This window comes from Mastigoproctus giganteus, chromosome 3 (assembly GCF_048544385.1).
Source record: "Mastigoproctus giganteus isolate SK-2022 chromosome 3, ASM4854438v1, whole genome shotgun sequence".
Taxonomy (NCBI): Eukaryota; Metazoa; Arthropoda; class Arachnida; order Uropygi; family Thelyphonidae; genus Mastigoproctus; species Mastigoproctus giganteus.
In genome coordinates, this window is record NC_143577.1 from 245,891,686 (window position 1) to 245,911,395 (window position 19,710).

The 19,710-nt window shown below is 39.1% G+C and overlaps 1 protein-coding gene across 1 annotated transcript in view; it reads right to left on the reverse strand.

Moving 5' to 3' along the window:
• The window catches only part of Nf1 (neurofibromin 1), a 1,111,953-nt gene that overhangs the window by 68,571 nt on the left and 1,023,672 nt on the right, over positions 1-19,710 (reverse strand). Inside the window, exon 55 of the mRNA XM_090369763.1 lies at positions 17,867-17,967. Within this exon, the coding sequence (XP_090225889.1) occupies positions 17,867-17,967 (101 nt within the window). The remainder of the gene's footprint in view (positions 1-17,866; positions 17,968-19,710) is intronic.

Consider the following 19,710-nt stretch of genomic DNA (forward strand, 5'->3'; position numbering starts at 1 on the left):
AGGAATGCAGAACTGGAATTTGGGGAGTACAATGTGTACAGAAAGGATAGACAGGACAGAAAGGGAGGAGGTGTTATGCTGTTAATTAAGAAAAACATAAAATCAAAAGAAGTGCATCCAGTTGATATAGATGGACAGTGCACTGTTGAGTCAGTTTGGTGTGACATAAGCACTGCAAAAGCAAAAATAAGAGTAGGAGTGTGTTATAGGCCTAATGACTCGAATGAGTACAATGAACAATTGTACAGAGAAATAGAGTGGGCCAGTAAATCAGAATGTCTTATAATGGGGGATTTTAACTTCCCAGATATTGACTGGAACTTGTGGGTTGGTCACTCACACACTAGTCAGACTTTTGTGGATTTATTGGATGATTGTTTTCTGCAGCAGCATGTTCGAGAGGCAACCAGAGAAAGTAATACTCTTGATCTGGTTATCAGCAGTGATCATTCGTGTATTAAGAATTTGCAGATAAAGGAACCACTAGGTGGCAGTGATCACAGTGTGCTGAAGTGGGATTTACTCAAAGAGGTAACTACCGTCAGGGTTAAAGGAAAGGGTTTTTGCTTCCGTAAAGGGGAGTACAGTGGTCTCAGACAGTTTTTAAATTCTGTACAGTGGGATCGACTGACGATGTTACAAACAGTAAATTCTAAGTGGGAAGCATTCAAGGAATTAATCGTGGAAGCTACTAGACTTTTCATACCGATGAAGAAATATTGTTCAAGGTTTAGGCCTAAATGGTTATCAAATGAACTAATGAGACTCGTAACAGAGAAGAAAAATGCATGGGATGCATATAAATTTATCAGGCGACGCAGAAGCCTGTAGCAGATATAAGCTAGTCTGTAATCAGGTCACAAAGGAGGTTCGGCAGGCAAAGGCGGATTACGAGAAATCTTTGGCAAAAGATGCTAAGAAAAACAGCAAGGATTTCTTTACTTATATAAACTCTAAAAGGAAGGGGCTGAATATGATTGGTCCACTTGACATCGATGGTTCGACTGTTGATGATCCTGCTCAGATAGCAAACAAACTGAATGAGTATTTTGCATCTACATTCGCACGTGAGGAATCATTACAGTTTGAAAATGGAAGAAGGTTATCAAATTGTAGCAGTGTGCTTAATGATTTTGTAATAACTGAGAGCAAAGTGGAGGAGAAATTGTTGAAGTTAAACATAAGAAAGGCACCTGGGGCGGATGGGATCTATCCAGTTATATTAAAGGAGGCGGCAAAGCAACTAAGCAAACCCTTAGCCATAATTATGAGAGCATCCTTGGATTCAGGGGAGGTTCCCACGGACTGGAGATGTGCAAATGTATCCCCAATTCACAAAGGAGGTTCGAAGGGTGACACGAATAATTACAGACCAGTTAGTTTAACTTCTGTTCCGGGTAAAATAATGGAGTCACTGGTTAAAGATGCATTGCAGGATCATCTAGACAAGACTGCAGCAATAATTCAGACACAGCATGGGTTTGTTAAGGGAAAGTCTTGTCTGACAAATTTGATTGGTTATTATGATGTGGTCACAAAGGAACTGGATGCAAAAAATAATTTTGATATCATATACTTGGATTTCAGGAAAGCTTTTGACACTGTTGCGCATGGAAGACTACTGTACAAATTGGAGCAGAATGGTATTAAGGGTAAGTTGCTACAATGGATAAAAGGATGGTTAAGTGGGAGAAGACAGAGGGTGGTAATCAATGGGTGCTGCTCTTCGTGGACTAATGTTATTAGTGGAGTCCCACAGGGTTCGGTGTTGGGGCCACTGTTGTTTTGTATATTTATCAATGATATTGATGAAGGTATATCAGGCTTAATGTCGAAGTTTGCAGATGACACGAAGGTTGGCAGGGTTGTTAATGACAGTAATGGCAGTGTGCTACTGCAACAGGATCTAGATAATTTGGGCAGATGGGTTAAGAAGTGGCAACTGAAGTTTAACCTTGACAAATGCAAAGTACTGCATATGGGTAGAAGTAACCCCAGAGAAACGTACCAACTGTGTGGTACTACACTTAAGGTGGTAGAAAATGAAAAAGACCTGGGAGTAATTGTGCAGTCAGATATGAAGTTTTCTGAGCAATGTAGACAGGCTGCTAGGGCAGGTCATGGGGTTTTGTCAATGATATATAGGAATTTTGCTAGCAGGAAAAGGAGGTGATTGTCCCTCTGTATAAGGCAATGGTCAGGCCACGCCTTGAGTACTGCGTACAGGTCTGGAGGCCTCATTTTAGGAAGGATGTAGATTTGCTTGAGCGTGTACAGAGAAGAGCAACACGATTGGTGAGGGGAATGAAGGGATCCTCTTACCAAGAGAGGCTTAAGTTCTGCAAATTGCAGTGGCTGGAGACTAGGCACCTGCGCGGTGATCTGATTGAGGTCTATAAGGCCTTGAATGGGTTGAGCACGCTGAATTCTGATGGGATCCTCCCACTTGTTCAGAATACGAACCTACGGGGACATAAGTTCAAATTAAGAAAGGATAGATGTAGAATAGATGTGCGGAAATTTGCCTTTAGCCAGCGGGTGGTTAATTGCTGGAACAAACTTCCATCTGTCGTTGTGGAAGTTGATAGGTTAAATAAATTTAAGGAGGAACTGGACAGGCAATTGGAGGGTATGGTGTGATTTTTTTTTTTTTTTTTTTGGCTGATGCTGCATAAGCTCCTACACTGCTTTCTTGCATCATGTGCCACTACTACTACTACTACTACTACTACTCTTGAACAGCCTTAGCACATTTATTGGAAAACCAAGGTTTAGATAAAGGACGAGATTTTAAAGTGGAGTGTGGGATAAGGGATTCCATTCCTGCAAGAATAATTTCACTGACACGATCTGAGCAAACGTTGACATCAGAAGTTTTGAAACAGTAATCCGACCAAGGAAAAGAAGAAAAGAAGTCTTGCAGGTCATCCCATTTTGCATTCTTGTAATGGCAAACAACACGTGGTTGGGAATAGCCATGAGATAAAGGTTCCATTGGAGAAGAGACAATCACCAAGTTGTGATCTGAAGTGCCTAAAGGACCTCTCACTTCGACCGTGTACTTAGAAGGGTTGTTTGTGAGAAAAAGATCAAGCGTATTTGCTGTATGATTAGGATTGTCCGGTATTCTTGTAGGTAAATGAACAATCTGTGCTAGGTTATTAGTAATTGCAAAAGCCTCAGCATCTCGACCTGCTGGGTCAGTGTGACTAGAAAACGGAAGCCAGCTGGAGTTGTGAACATTAAAATCACCAAGGAAAATTACTTCACTGTTAGGAAAGTTGGACTGAAGAAAGTCAAGTTGCAAAGAGAGGAAGTCAAAGAGCTCCAAGTGATTAGTGGAGTTGGGAGAACGGTAGAGACAACAGATGAATTTGACACAATGAGGTAGAGAGATTTTAAGCCAGAGAAGATCGAAAAGAGGAGATTCCAAATTACCAAGTCTCTGACAGGGAATATCGGAACGGACATATGAACAAGTATCACCTTTGAGGCAAAAGGACTCCCAGGTAGCAAGTACAGCTTGTCTGGCATATCTGAGAGAATGTCTGTGACAACCTCAAGGACCCAAAGGACCAAGTTTGTATTAATATATTGAATAAAGTATGCATAAATGGATGTGAAAGTTGCAAAAAGTGCCAGTAACTAGAAGGGTGTAGGATAGTAGAAAATGAAGCGTAGTAGATATGTGAAAGGTGAAAGAATGTTAATATCCTAAAAGTTATGATGAATTAAGAAAATTATTGGCTGAATTATGAAGCCAATAGAAGGTGTTTGAACTATAAAGTAAAATTAGTACAATAAAATACCAATAAAACAAAAATAAAAATGGTACAGCTGCCATCAGATTTGGGGGGGTGGGAACATATTTAGACAAAGGTCAAATATAGGTAAGGCAAATGTGCAGAATATGATGTCAGCTGAAGCAAATATTGATACATGATCAGGTATTTCATCAGGAGACTACAACTGACCATGTATCAGGAAGTGTATTTCAATACTTATCCGTAGTAGCAGAAGAAAAGTGAAAGGCCAAAAAAGCAACAAAAATGTAATTAGTGCATTCTTATACTGTATGGACAAGGCAGTCCCAACACAGTCTCATTTATTAAGATAAAAATAAAGATCAAGTAAGAATAAAATATGGTTAATATAAATATGTACAGTTTGTGTAGGGTTTAAAGGTTGTAATTTTGCGGAGATTGGAATTCAATAATTTGATAATTCAATATTTTGGAACAAGCACCTGGTATAGGGTAAGGTATTAAATTGAGACAGGGAAGGGGAAAAAGGAGTATTTAAATAAATAAAGATGAAAAATAGCGATAGAAGTAGGATAGTAGGAACCTTCCTATCACCTTAGTATACACTAATAGTTTTACGAACAGGAAGAACGGTAGAAATAGATAGCAGAAAGATAAAAAGCAAAGAAAAAGTTATTAAATAACACTAAACAAGCTGGGGTTGTGAAGCCCAACCTTACAGTAAGGCTCTGGCTTTTGAAAGTGTTAGTATAAAAGGGAGCTAATACCAAATGCTTGTATTGTAAGGAAAAATATGTAAGTCGAAATGAACCTAAAACGAAACCAAAAGTATAATAAGAAAGTGAAGGATACTTGGAGCTTTCAAGTAATGCGTAGCAGAAATAAGCTGAAGGAAAAAGGCAGGGAAATGAAGTGCACAAATTTAGTAGAGTAGATGAATGCACATAAACCTTAACCACATTAGTGGTTAAGGTTTATGTATATCTACACGATGAAGCAATTTATAGCAGCATAAAAGACTTAATAATAAGCTGCTAAGAAATGTAAAAAAATGGGAAAGTAGTGACCTCTATTGTCGTATTTAGGAAAGCATTAGGAAAGGCGCATGATGGAGATCAGCATTAGGAAAGGCGCATGATGGAGATCAGCATTAGGAAAGGCGCATGATGGAGATCAGGCATTAGGAAAGGCACATGATGCAAGAAAGAAAGCTTATATAGAATCAGCCCAAAAAAAACCACCCCTTCTCATTTCAATCATTCACCCATTCCAAATGCATGTCTAGTTCTGCCTTGAATCCATTTAAGCTATCAACTTCTATGACAGATGGACGTTTGTTCCAACAATCAACCACCCGTGGCTAAAGGCAAATTTCTGCACATCTATCCTACAACTGTCTTTCCTCAATTTGAATTTATGCCTTTCAGGGCATATAATTCAAATTGAGACGTCCCCTTAACTTACACATGCTGTGTCCTAGCTATAACTGAACTCTTGTCTAAATGATCCTGCAATGCTTCTTTAACCAGTGCCTCCATTAATTTCCCTGGAACAGAAGTTAAAAATAACAGGTCTGTAATTACCTGTGTCGCCCTTTGATCTTCCTTTATGGATTGGGGTCACATTTGCACATCTCCAGTCCATGGGTACCTCCCCGAGTCCAAGGGAGCTCTCATAATTATGGCTAAGGGTTTGCTTACTTCCTTTGCTGCCTCCTTTAATATAACTGGATAGATTCCATCCACCCCAGTGCCTTTCTTATGTTTATCTTGAACAATTTCTCCTCCACTTTACTCTCAGTTATTACAAGATTCTCTAGCTTACTGCTAGAGTTGAATACACCTCTAGCATTCTCCTCGCTAAATAACTCCACATGTGTGAATGTCGATGCAAAATATTCATTTAGTTTGTTAGCTACCTGAGCAGGATCATCAACAGTTGACCCATCGATATCAAGTGGACCAATCTGATTCATCCCCTTCCTTCTAGAGTTTACATAAGTAAAGAACTCTTTGCTGTTTTTCTTTGCATCCCTTGTCAAAGATTTCTCGTAATCTGCCTTTGCCTGCCTAACTTCCTGTGTGACTTGGTTACAGACCAGCTGGACAGGTATTTTGAACGAAGAGGGGTGAAGTAGTGGTTTTTTTTTTGGCTGATGCTGCATAAGCTTGCTTTCTTGCATCAAATGCCTCTACTAATGCTAATGCTAACAGTGGCACAAACAGCTTAATAGTTTCTTTAAAGATACCGAATTTAAAATTGTGGGCAGACCAATACGGAAATTACACATTATACTGAACAATTGCTTGGTTCTTTCCGCATTCGCAACACAAATTAATGATCTGGTATACAACATTTCTTGCGGTGACTGCGACTCGTCTTACCAAGGTTCAACGTGATTTTCTCTGAATATTCGTATAAATCAACATGAAGCCTCAGTTCTTGCTTCTCGTTCAGCAGCATCAGAATTAGCCTTTCACGCCATTAGCGAAAAACATACTTTTTTATTAACGAGGCCAAAATACTTAATGTTCAACGTAATTATACGCGACTATTAATTGCAGAAACTGTAGAAATTAAATTATACGAGAATTCTGTTAATGTTCGGCGGCCATATTTGATCTCTGATACGCGGACCTTTATGCGCATGCGCGAAGTCAAATAATCACTATTTAAGTTTCAGGTTCAACGCTATTCGGTAATTTTCATTCCTGTGATCACGACACACGGTCGAAAAGCATTGTCAGCTTCAGGAAGGAAAATAGTTTTGAATATTTTCATTAGATTCTTTTTAATTGCGTTAAATTGGTTTTTAATTATTTATTTTTTACTCTAATGTAAGTTTCCGAATTTTTCATTTTAATTTCTGGATAGTATCATAGGGAAGTGTTCTACGTACTATATTGAGGTAAACTCCTCTTATTATTTTACAAAGTAAACTCTAGAAAGATGGGGATGAATGAGATTGGTCCACTTGATATCAAGGAATCAACTGTTGATGATCCTGCTCAGATAGCTAACAAATTAAATGAGTATTGTGCTTCTACATTCACACATGAAGAGTTATTCACGGAGGGGAATACCAGAGGTAAATTAAACTCTGGCAGTGGGCTAGATGATTTTTTAATAACTGAGAGCAAAGTGGAGGAGAAATTGTTGAAGATAAACACAAGAAAGGCAACTGGCGTGGACAGGATCAATCCAGTTATATTAAAGGAGGCAGCAAAGGAAGTAAGCAAACCCTTAGCCATAATTATGAGAGCTTACTTGGACTCGTGGAAGGTATCCATGGACTGGAGATGTACAAATGCGATCCCAATTCACAAAGAAGGATCAAAGGATGACAAGTAATTACAGACCTGTTAGTTTAACTTCTGTTCCTGGGAAATTAATGGAGGCACTGGCTAAAGAAACACTGCAGGATGATCTAGACAAGACTTTAGTTATAGCTTGGACACAGCATGGGTTTATTAAGGGGAAGCCTTGTCAGACCAATTTGATTGGATATTATGATGTGGTCACAAAGGAACTGGATGCAGGGAATTGCTGCTATGGATAAAGGGATGGTTGAGTGGGAGAAGACAGAGAGCGGTAATCAATGGACACTGCTCTTCGTGGACTAATGTTATTAGTGGAGTCCCCCCAGGGTTCAGTGTTGGGTCCATTGTTGTTTTCTGTATTTATCAATGTTATTGATGATGTGATGTGGTATATCAGGCTTGGCAGGGTTGTTAAATCTAGTAAAGTTGAGGAGGTGAGCTGAGAGGTGGCAACTGAAGTTTAACATTGACAAATGTAAAGTACTGCATATGGGAAGCAGTAACCCCAGAGTAATGTATCAACTGTGTGGTACTACACTGACAAAAGTGTGTTAGTTGTTTGACGGCACCACAGGTTTTCCTCCATCTCTGCGTTGTGTACTCTGTTTGTGTAGCACAGAACTCTGTGAAGGCCAGAGATTTTAAAAGTGTGTTGGGAGTGGACGGATGTGTATTGTTGTGTACCTTTGTTTTTCTGACCATTTAACCATTGGGCCCTTGTTGGGACCCACTGTTACTGCACTTGGCCCTGAGGAGTCAACTCAGGTACCCAGTAGATTTTTTGTACTCTGGCAGGCTCTGCCACCTAGTTTCTAAACATTTCAATGGTAAGGACCTATGTGAAAAAAAAAAATAATAAAATAAATAAATAAATAAAAAAAGGGAGTTAATGCTAGAATATAAAAGGCCAAGAGAGGTTTATGTAAGCATGGTTTAAATTTCGATGTTATTAATTGATAAGTTGTGGGGGTGTACACTGCGAGTTAGACAGAGTAGGGAAAGACTGAAGGCTGGGGGCAAAAGACAGAGGTATGGAGGATGACAGAGAAGGCTACCCCAGAAATTCAGTAAGGCAGGCCCTTGCCTCACCAGGTATAAGAAGGGGTGGCAGGGGGAGACAGGAACGGATTTGCTCCCCTGGCCGGGGAGGAGAGTAAAAGAAAACCAGGCTAGAGTGCTAGGTTTGATTGCCAATGTGGCTTGTGGCAGAAAAGCTGTTGGTGTCTCCAGTGTTTGGGTTTGGAGTCTTGAGTGGGATCAGGTACTGGTTGATCTTGCCTACAGATTAAGTTGCAGATATCAGCCCGATGGAACTTGGATGAAGGAAGTGAATTTCAGTCCAACTTCGATAAGGTTGGCGTTTAATGCTACTGGAGAGGGGTGCCCAGAATCTGTCTCAAGTTATTCATCTTGGTGGTTTAGGCTTCTTAATATTCTTTGTCTGTTGACATCCTGTGCAAAAGGGATGAATTCTTTATAATTGTCATGGGTATGAATTAGTATATGTTCTTGGTCCTTTGGCAAATTAATAATCTTTGTGATCAGAATAGATCTAGTCTTCATAGTCAGAACAGTTGTACATTATATGGAGCCAAGATTCGTCAGTGCCACAGTGGATCATCTGTGATGCCCAGAGACATTAATTTTTCTTGTATCGACCCATGGCCTGTGAGGAGATACGTTATATACAGGCCAGGGAAAAACCAGCTTGGGGCTTTTGGGAATGTGAACTTTACTTCAGGGATGAATTTTTTTGTAATTGCTCCCTTAGTGGATGCCGTCCATCTGTCCTGCCAGGTGTGCGAGAAGGCGCCTTTTCTCTTGTCTTGCGATTGACTGCTGGGTTGGTGATAGTAGTGATCCAATGGTGGTAGTGGAGATTCCTTTGGGCAGATGCCGACCGGGCTAGCCGAGTAGGTAAAGTACCTACCCGGCAACCCAAAGGTCGGGTTTGATTCCCGCCTCGGGCTTGGATCAAAGTACTGCAAAAACCTTGGGAGGTGCAATATGGCCAAAGATGCCGATGCACCAACAACTACCAAATCAAAAAAAAAAAAAAAAAAAAAAATCTCTATACTGACAGATCTGTCACAGCTTTTAATGCAGGAGTAGATTTTGAGGAATCTGTGCTTGCCTGAGCCTGCCAAGGATGGTCGGCCACCAAAGCGAGTTGAACGCCCCAGCAAAGTCAATTGCAATTACAAGGAAGTATTTTTCAGGTGCGGATTGAGCAGATGTTATCAGGTTATTTAGTGCGTCTACTGTTGAGTGCCCCAGACGGAATACATTCTGGTTATCGGCCTGTAGGTTTGTGTTCGCATAATACCTGTGAATTCTGAAGATGATTCTCTCAAAGAGTTTGCTGAGAACAGTTAGGAGGGTGATTGGTCTGTATGATGTGGGCTGTTGTGGCGGTTTATTCGGATTCTTGAGGAGAAGTCAAAGATTAGCTGTCTTCCAATCAAGTGGAAAGGATTCCTTTGCCCGACAGTGGTTGAAAAGATTCAGCAGTAAGTATGGCTTGTTGCTACTCTTCTGACAATCTTGGGATCCAGGAGGTCAGGACTTGAGCATTTCCTGCCCTTGAGTTTCAATACTGCTCAATGAAGTTCCTCCAGGGTGAAGGGCTCTTCAGTTTGCTGCATGGTACAGCACTCACTGGAGGTACACACTTGGGCTTGTATTAGTGCGAGGTCAGAGATTGGTGGCTGGAAAATGGTATTCAATATATTATTAATTGACTGCTCCCAGGTAGTGTTTATTATGCCTTTGGTGTGAGAGTGGTTGTCAGAACATCTCCCCTGGAGGGTTTACTGGTATTACACTGACAGTGGTAGAGAATGAAAAGGACCTGGGGTTAATTTTGCAGTCAGATATGAATTTTTCTGAACAGTGCAGATGGTTTAAAAGAGTAGCTAATGGTGTCTTGTCAATGATATACAGGAATTTTTCTAGTAGGGATAAGGTGGTGATTATCTCCTTGTATAAGGCAATGGTCAGGCCACGCCTTAAGTACTGTATACAGTTCTGGAGGCCTCATTTTAAGATGGATGTAGAGCTGCTGAAACGAGTACAGAGAATGCCAAAAAGATTAGTGAATGGAACGAAAGGCTTAAACAAAAAAAAAAAAAAAAAACAAAAAACAAAGAAAGGCTTAAGTTTTGCAAATTACAGTGTCTGGAGACTAGGCACCTGACCTGCAAGGTGATTTGATTGAGGTGTATAAAGCCTTGAATGGTTTCAGCATGCTCAATGCTGATGGGATTCTTCCTCTTGCTCAGAATAATTGCCTGAGAGGGCATAATTTCAAATTGAGGAAAGACATTTGTAGAATAGATGTGTGGAAGTTTGCCTTTAGCCAGCAGGTGGTTGATTGCTGGAACAAACTTCTATCTGTCGTTGTAGTTGATAGCTGGAACTGGTATATTTATGCACATTAGCATAACTATACTAATGCTAATGCCAATGCTAAAAAAAAGAAGCCATACTCAATAAAAAACTAGGCGGAGATCCTTCATTCAAGGCTAGCATCAGATGGTTGGAGAAATTTAAGTTTCACCATGGTATTTGACAGTTGTCGATGCAGGGCGAGAAGCTAACAGCAGATAGTGCCAGAATTTCTGTTTACTGCGAAAAACTACAGAAGGAAATAGCTGATCAAGGTTTGGTTAAAGACCAAATATACAACTGCGATGAGACCAGCCTTAATTGGAAGGCACTACCTAACAAGAAACTGGCCTCAATGACTGAACATATTGCATAGGGATATAAGATGCAAAAAGATGGCATCACTATAATGGTAAGTGCTAATGCCAGCATTAGTCATAAATTGCCTTTGGTTGTTATAGGCCAAAAAAGTCTAGATCATTTAAAAATATTAATTTAAATGCTTTGCCAGTTAAATATTTCTCACAAAACAACGTGTGGATGAGCCAAGGTATATTTCATGATTGGTTTCCTAAAATATTGGTATCATGTGTAAGATCACATTTGGCATCAAAAGGTTTACCAAAATAAGCAATGCTAGTGATGGACAATTCACCTACTCATCTCATACACGTATGTGATTTAAAAAGCGATGATGGCAAAATATCATGCCACTTTCTGCCAGCAAGCACAACATCTCTCATTCAACTGATGGACCAAGACATGATTAAGAGCATGGAAAATAGTTATTGCAAAATTCTCATTCAAAAACTTATTATTTGGGCATAAAATAAATTAGACGTGATATAGTTTTGGAAAAGCTACACTATAAAAGATGCAATTTTCAATGTCACTGATGCATGGAATGATGTTCCAGTTCAAACAATACAAAGCTGGAGTAAGTTTCGGCCAGATATATATTCAACTGGTACAGAAACCATTCCAAAATATATTGAAATTTTGCAGTTATGTTCGAATGTTCCTGATTTAAAAAATATTTCGATGGAGGAAGTAAATGACTGGCTGGATAGGGACAAAATGGACATTGAACACAAAATTTTAGATGATGAAATTGTGCAAAGAGTGATGACAATTTCAGATGATTCTAAAACCGAATAAGAAAAAGCTGCTTGTGGAACAACAAACATAATTAGCCACTGTGAAGCTGAAACTATGTTGTCAAAGTGCATTGAGTAGTTCAAGGTGCAAGAAGAATCAGATGCTACGCAAGTGTTACTTTTGCGTAAAATTCGTAACATTGCCTCCCAAAAGGCTCGAGAGGTAATGAAACAAAAGAAATTGACTGACTTTTTTTGGAAAATAAATTTAATTATATAATATTATTTTCTTTAAATTTTTTTATGACATTACTAGGCATCTCTACTATGATTTTTTGATGACCTGGTAAAAAATAAATAATAATTAAAGTTTAATTAAAATTCATTAGGTTATATTTTATGTAATAAAATAACAAGTTAGATGACCGGGTCTATTGAATGTATGTTTTTAATGTATATATTCTATTATCCGTCATGGTCTTGGTCCTGTATCCTGACGGATAATTGAAGTTATACTGCGTGTGTGTAAAAGATTTGAAATGAATTTGAAAGTGTCTGCAATTCTGCCCAGACACAATAGGAGGGAGTATATGATGAGAGCCTTGTCGATCAATTCGGCCCTGGAAAGATTGTGCAAGGCTCAAGGAGTAGAATTTTTTTTCAGCCTGGTCTGTACTTGTTAACAGGAGAGGCTGCTTCTACAGGGATGGGATACACTTAAATAGAAAGGGTGCAAGAATGTTTGCTAATGCTATCGAGGCAGTGTTAGGTGGATTGGAAAACTGCTAGACTGGGGGGAATACAAGGACTAATAGATTAACAGTAGCCACTGGCAGAGGTGAAAGTGATTCTTACACTGCTTCTATTGGAATGAGCCGCAGCCTGGAAAATAAGATGCAGGATATTTCAGAGACTGCTGGGAATCATTGGGGTACAAATAAACACATGGGTTGTGTTAGGGTAGCTAAGAAAAAGAACAGGTGCATGTATACTTGCATGTACACCAATGCTAGGAGTTTAGTAAATAAATTTGATGAATTTCAGGTATTGCTCAAAACATCAAAGGCAGATATTGTGGGGATTTCAGAGATGTGGTGTCACACAGACACTGGAATTTGGGGAGTACAATGCACTCCCTACGGAAAGGATAGACAGGATAGGAAGGGAGGAGGGGTTATGCTATTAGTAAAGAAATACATAAAATCCAAGGAAGTGAAGCCAGTCAACATTGCTGGACAGTGCAGTGTTGAGTCAGTTTGGTGTGACATAAGCATTGGGAGATCAAAATTGAGAGTAGGAGTGTGCTATAGGCCTAATGACTCTGATGAATATAATAAGAAACTGCACAGGGAAATAGAGTGGACCAGTAAATCAGAGTCTTATAATGGGGGATTTTAATTTCCCAGATATTGACTGGAATTTGGGGGCTGGTCACTCCACACTAGCAAGGCTTTTGGGGATTTATTGGATGATTGTTTTCTACATCAGCACGTTCGGGAGGCAACTAGAGGGAGTAATACTCTTGATTTGATTATCAGTAGTGATTCTCCATGCATTAAGAATCTCCAGGTAAATGAACCACTAGGTGGCAGTGATCACAGTGTGCTGAAGTGGGATTTACTCAAAGAGGTAACTACCATTAGGGGTAAAGGGAAGGGTTATTGCTTTCGTAAAGGCGACTACGATAGACAGAGATAGTATTTAAATTCTATACAGTGGGACCAACTGATGATGTTACCAACAGCAAATTCAAAATGGGAAGCATTCAAAGAACTTATCTTGGAAGCTACTAGGCTTTACATACCAACTAAGAAATATTGTTCAAGGTTTAGGCCTAAGTGGATGTCAGATGAACTAATGAGACATATGGCAGAGAAGAAAAATGCATGGGATACATACAAATTAACACGTGACACAGAACCCTATGATAGATACAAGTTGATCTGTAACCAAGTTACAAAGGAGGTTAGGCAGGCGAAGGCAGATTACGAGAAATCTTTGGCAAGGGATGCAAAGAGTTCTTTACTTATGTAAACTCTAGAAGGAAGGGGATGAATCAGTTTGGTCCACTTGATATCGATGGGTCAACTGTTGATGATCCTGCTCAGGTAGCTAATAAACTAAATGAATATTTTGCATCGACATTCACACATGAGGAGTTATTCAGCGAGGGGAATGCCAGAGGTGTATTCAACTCTGCCCATAAGCTAGAGAATCTTGTAATAACTGAGAGTAAAGTGGAGGAGAAATTGTTGAAGATAAATACAAGAAAGACATCTGGGGTGGATGGGATCTATCCAGTTATATTAAAGGAGGCAGTAAAGGAAGTATGCAAACCCTTAGCCATAATTATGAGAAATTCCTTGGACTCAGGGGAGGTACCCATGGACTGGAGATGTGCAAATGTGACCCAAATTCACAAGGGAGGATCAAAGGCTGACACAAGTAATAATAGACCTGTTAGTTTAACTCTGTTCCCGGAAAATTAATGGAGGCACTGGTTAAAGAAGCACTGCAGGATCATCTAGACAAGACTTCAGTTATAGCTCAGACACAGCATGGTTTTGTTAAGGGGAAGTCTTGCCTGACCAATTTGATTGGATACTATGATGCAGTCACAAAAGAACTGGATGCAGGGAATAACTTTGATATTATATACTTGGATCTTAGAAAGGCTTTTGATACTGTTGCACATGGAAGACTGCTGCACAAATTGGAGCAGTATGGCATTGGAGGCAAATTGCTGCTATGGATAAAGCGGTGGTTGAGGGGGAGAAGACAGAGAGTGGTAATCGATGGACACTGCTCATCGTGGACTAATGTTATTAGTGGAGTCCCTCAGGGTTCAGTATTGGGTCCATTATTGTTTTCTGTATTTATAAATGATATTGATGATGGTATATCAAGCTTAATGTCCAAGTTTGCAGATGGTACGAAGGTTGGCAGGGTTGTCAAGGACACTACTGACATTATGCTACTGCTACAGGATCTGGAAAAGTTGAGCAGATGGGCTGAGAGGTGGCAAAAGAAGTTTAACATTGACAAATGTAAAGTACTACATATGGGAAACAGCAACCCCAGAGCAACGTATCAACTCTGTGGTACTACACTGACAGTGGTAGAGAATGAAAGGGACCTGGGGGTGGTTGTGCAGGCAGATATGAAGTTTTCTGAGCAGTGCAGACGGGCTGCAAGAGTAGCTCATGGTGTATTGTCGATGATATATAGGAATTTTTCTAGCAGGAATAAGGAGGTGATTATTCCCTTGTATAAGGCAATGGTCAAGACACACCTAGAGTACTGTATACAGGTCTGGAGGCCTCATTTCAAGAAGGATGTAGAGATGCTGGAACGAGTACAGAAAAGGGCAACAAAATTAGTGAATGGAACAAAGGGGTGCTCTTACGAAGAAAGGCTTAAGTTTTGCAAATTACAGTGTCTGGAGACTAGGCACCAGCGAGGTTTGTTTGTTTGTTATTTTGTTTTTAGGAGCATTAGCAACTAAGGACATATTGCTCCATGGATATGCGGTGATCATTCCCTGACCTTTTCGCATCCTCCGTATTTGGTGGTGACGGGCTCGAACCCCGGTCTAATCAAGAAGCGTGTGCTACGCACTGCTGCTTCTTCCCACCTGGCTACGGAGGCGCCTCCAGCGAGGCGATCTGATAGAGGTGTATAAAGTCTTGAATGGTTTGAGCATGCTCAATGCTGATGGGATTCTTCCTCTTCCTCAGAATAATCACCTGAGAGGGCATAAATTCAAATTGAGGAAGGACAGATGTAGGATAGACGTGAGGAAATTTGCCTTTAGCCAGCGGGTGGGTGGTTGGTTGGTTGGAACAGACTTCCATCCCTTGTCGTGGAAGTTGATAGCCTAAATAAGTTTAAGGCTCAGCTGGACAGGTATTTCGAACGAACAGAGGGGTGACGTGGAAGTGGTTATTTTTTATTTATTTATTTATTTATTTTTTTTTTTTGGCTGATGCTGCATAAGCTTGCTTTCTTGCATCAAATGCCTCTACTAATGCTAATGCTAAAGATAGGAGGTTATGCTTTTAGTGTGGAGAGAGAACACCATGTAGTGTAATCAACCAACGGGTTAGGTAACATGGAAAGACAGTCATAAAATAATACAATTCAAACCTGCAACACAAAAAGTCAAAAATATTATATTATAAGTACTTAGTGCTGTACTTTGTTATGAGCCATATGGTGCAAGGAAGCCTGAGGCTCATGTTGCACTAGTCAAAAAAAAATCCCGAGTTACCCTGAGATAGTGAGAGAGAGAGAGAGAGAGAGAGAGAGAGAGTCAGAAGCAGAAGGGAATCACCTAGAAAGAGAAGAATGATGATATCCAGCTCAGGACCCTGGGTTTGCCAAGCCCATACTCAGCAGATGTGAGCACTTCAGATGATTTCAACGTCGTTAAGAAGAGCCAGCCATCAAAATCAATCAAAATGCAGCAAAAAGTAAGGCCTCTTGTTTCTATCATGAAATATATGAAGCACGTGGTAAACAGATACCAGGTTTTTAGTTTATTTTTAATGTTCAGAAGCCAGGTTAATCGTAATGCTAACGTATATATCATGGCTGACCCGACAGAGGCGGAGAAATGAGAGATAATAAGAAATATAAGTAGTAAAAAATTACTAAAAATCATTGAAAGTTGAAATCACGAGTAGGTAAGTAAGTCGCACTTACTGATTTCGCAAGCCGGTGAAGTGGGGATGGTCGTCTGGTGTACTGCAGGGAGAGAAAGAATGCTGCATGCTTGTTTGAATGACTATATGGTATGTAGAAGCGACCTCGAGCGTTAGAATGCAGAAAGACATACAGGGCTGACGGAGGGATTAAACATAATGTAGACAGGCTGCCTGAACAACTCATGGGGTTTTGTTAATGATATACATGAACTTTGCAGGCAGGGATAAGGAGGTGATTATGTTTAGGCTACATCTTGAGTACCGCATACTGGAGAATAGGCACCTGTCAAGCGTTTTAAGGCTCTGAATGGATTGAGCAAAGGTCATTGTTGATGGCATTCTTCCTATTGTGCTCTACCTCCTGCAGTAGTTTGAATAAATTCAAGGAAGAACTAGACAAATTATTTGAGTGGATAGACAGGTAATGTGGGAAGGTTTTTTTGCTTTCTACCATCATTTTCTACTACTAACATTAATACTAATACCACTTCACACACAGTTAAAGAGTATATTTATCAGTTAACTGTACTCAGTAAGTTTTGTTTCTCTGAAAATAACAGATATTAAAAAACACATTTTCAAATTTTTAATTAAAAAATAAAGAGTTATACATAATAATTAAATGCAATCCATTAATGACAGGTCAAACACTGGTATATACACCAAGCAGGCCAAAAAGCTGGGCATCTGTCAAACACAACATGTCTGTTAGTATTGGGGACATGAGCACATATTACTAGAATAATATGTGATTTCCTTCAGAAACTGCATCAGAAGCTGATAAAGTAATTTGCATTGCTGGAGTTGAAATATTTGTGTAACACGAAGATCCAGTCAACTATGTAGGAGATGAAAGATATAAGATTCAAGTCATGATAATGATTAAATGCTAGCGATGTTCAAGATGAATTTTCGATTTATTTTTTGGCAGATACATTTGTCAATATAAGGATTTTGTAATAAATAACCTGTTTATAATCTGAGACAGCCACATAGGGTCATAGGATTCTACAAGGCAGAGAGTATGGGAATACTGACATGTTTTGTGGATACAAAACACATGGTGCAAGTGACTACCTTATTGCTATAAGATAGATACGAACGACTCATATCTTATTACTTGGCGATGTATACCTTTTCCTAGCCACATGCAAGTATTTGGCAACTCTTTATTTACATTTTATAAATCAAGAAAGATTATATCATAAGAAATACTATACAACTTACATAACTGGAAATACCCTTGCAAAAACGACTGAAGCTTCAGCCAAATATTCATAGAGTATTCGCATTTCATTTTCATTTGTCAATATAAGGATTTTGTAATAAATAACCTGTTTATAATCTGAGACAGCCACATAGGGTCATAGGATTCTACAAGGCAGAGAGTATGGGAATACTGACATATTTTGTGGATACAAAACACATGGTGCAAGTGACTACCTTATTGCTATAAGATAGATACGAACGACTCATATCTTATTACTTGGCATGTATACCTTTTCCTAGCCACATGCAAGTATTTGGCAACTCTTTATTTACATTTTATAAATCAAGAAAGATTATATCATAAGAAATACTATACAACTTACATAACTGGAAATACCCTTGCAAAAACGACTGAAGCTTCAGCCAAATATTCATAGAGTATTCGCATTTCATTTTCATCTGTAGTATTCCTTACAAGTGTTGCCTGAAATAAAAAAAAAAAAAAAAAAAAAAAGTCTATACTCAATATATATTAAAAAATTACTTACTTACATTGAGAAAGAGGGCACTACGTAAGGTAATAGTTTTATAAATAGTACATATTTTCGTTCTTACAACTTACTCTGGAAAATGTTACCTAAAATACAATGGGAGGTCAATAAGTATTTACTTTCACATAGAAATAATAATTCCTTTACCTAAATATTTGAGTTAGGGATTTGAAACTTGTCACTCTCTTTATGTAGGTATCTTCTAGGACCACACATTTTCCCTATCTGTCAATAAGCTCTTTCAGGCCTCTTGAACAGAACTCAGTTTCAGGCCTCTTGAATTACTTCCTCATCAGTCTGAAATTGGCAGCACCCTAATGATTTCTTCATTTTAGGGATGAGGAAGAAGTCTGAAGGTGAGGGATCAGAAGAATAAGGTGGGAGCTGCAAATTTTCAGTCACATCTGATTACTAAGTCCACTGTGAGAACAGCCTTGTGAGCAGCTTTGTTGACTAGGAGGCAGACACCTTGGTATAGCTTCTCACATTTCTTTAACTCTTAACTTTCTGAGGAGTTTGTGTGATATTGTTGCCTTTTGGGAGGTAATTTGAAAGGCAGACTAACAAACAATTGAAATTTGCCTTTTTTTTTCGGTGGGAAGGAGGTGAAGATGAATATTTTCATTGTTTGTTCATCTGTTTTGTTTCAGGGTCATAGTGATCTACCCAGTATTATTCCTTTAAAAAAAAAAAAAAATCATCAACATTTTCTCTACAAAGATCCAACAATTGCACAAAACACTCTTTCCTGTGGAGCTTTACAGCAAAAACAATCTCGGAACTTATAGACATATGCAGGAACTTGTGCATTATGGCAGCAGTTCCCAACTGGTTGTTTGCGAAAGTGTTCCGGGGGGGGGTCCCGCACTAAAAATTCTGTAATGGCGTCTGCTTAGATTATTTAGTCTGTGTGGGTAGCACAGTGGTATCGTCACCATCTTCCACACACTGGGTGGAAAAGGCCTGGGTTCATATCCTCAATGACAAGAGGAACATTTGAGCTTTTTTCACTTCGTGGCTGAGTTAGTCGGCCTCAGGCATAACTAGCAACTGGAGGTTTTCGTCCAGCAAAACAGGCAAATCGACCAGAGAACACATGCAATTTACAGACACAATACATAAGGGTATATGAAATAACTTTCCAGGTGACCCTAATGTAACAGTTTCGTTTATATTATTTACATAGGTGTATTTTTGTAAACTGCAAATAGTTTAATATTAATTTATGTGGTTGGTTTCAAATGTATATAGGTAGTTCTCAACTTTACGAGTTAATTCGTTCCTAGTGTGCACTCATAAAGCAGGAATTTATTTCCCATAGACAATGTTAAAAATAGGGGTTACGTTATCAACAATGAAGTTAGTTAGTTAATTAGTTTATGTTTAAACAATGATTGATTTATTGAAAGAAATGAAAACGTAGCTTGCAAAATCAAGCAAAGTATAATAATAGAAAATTATTTACAACTTACAAATGTTAAAGAATGTTTATTCTTCATCATCGACTAAATGCACACTCACTGATCACTCATTACTGGCTTGGCACTTGTTGGCTTGTTGCACAAGGAGTCATTTTCTTCAGAAATGGTTCAAGAGGTGTTTGTTTCCAAGATAACCTTCTCTTGTAATTATAAATTTCATGATTGCATGCATAAGAATTTTTTAATGGCACACAC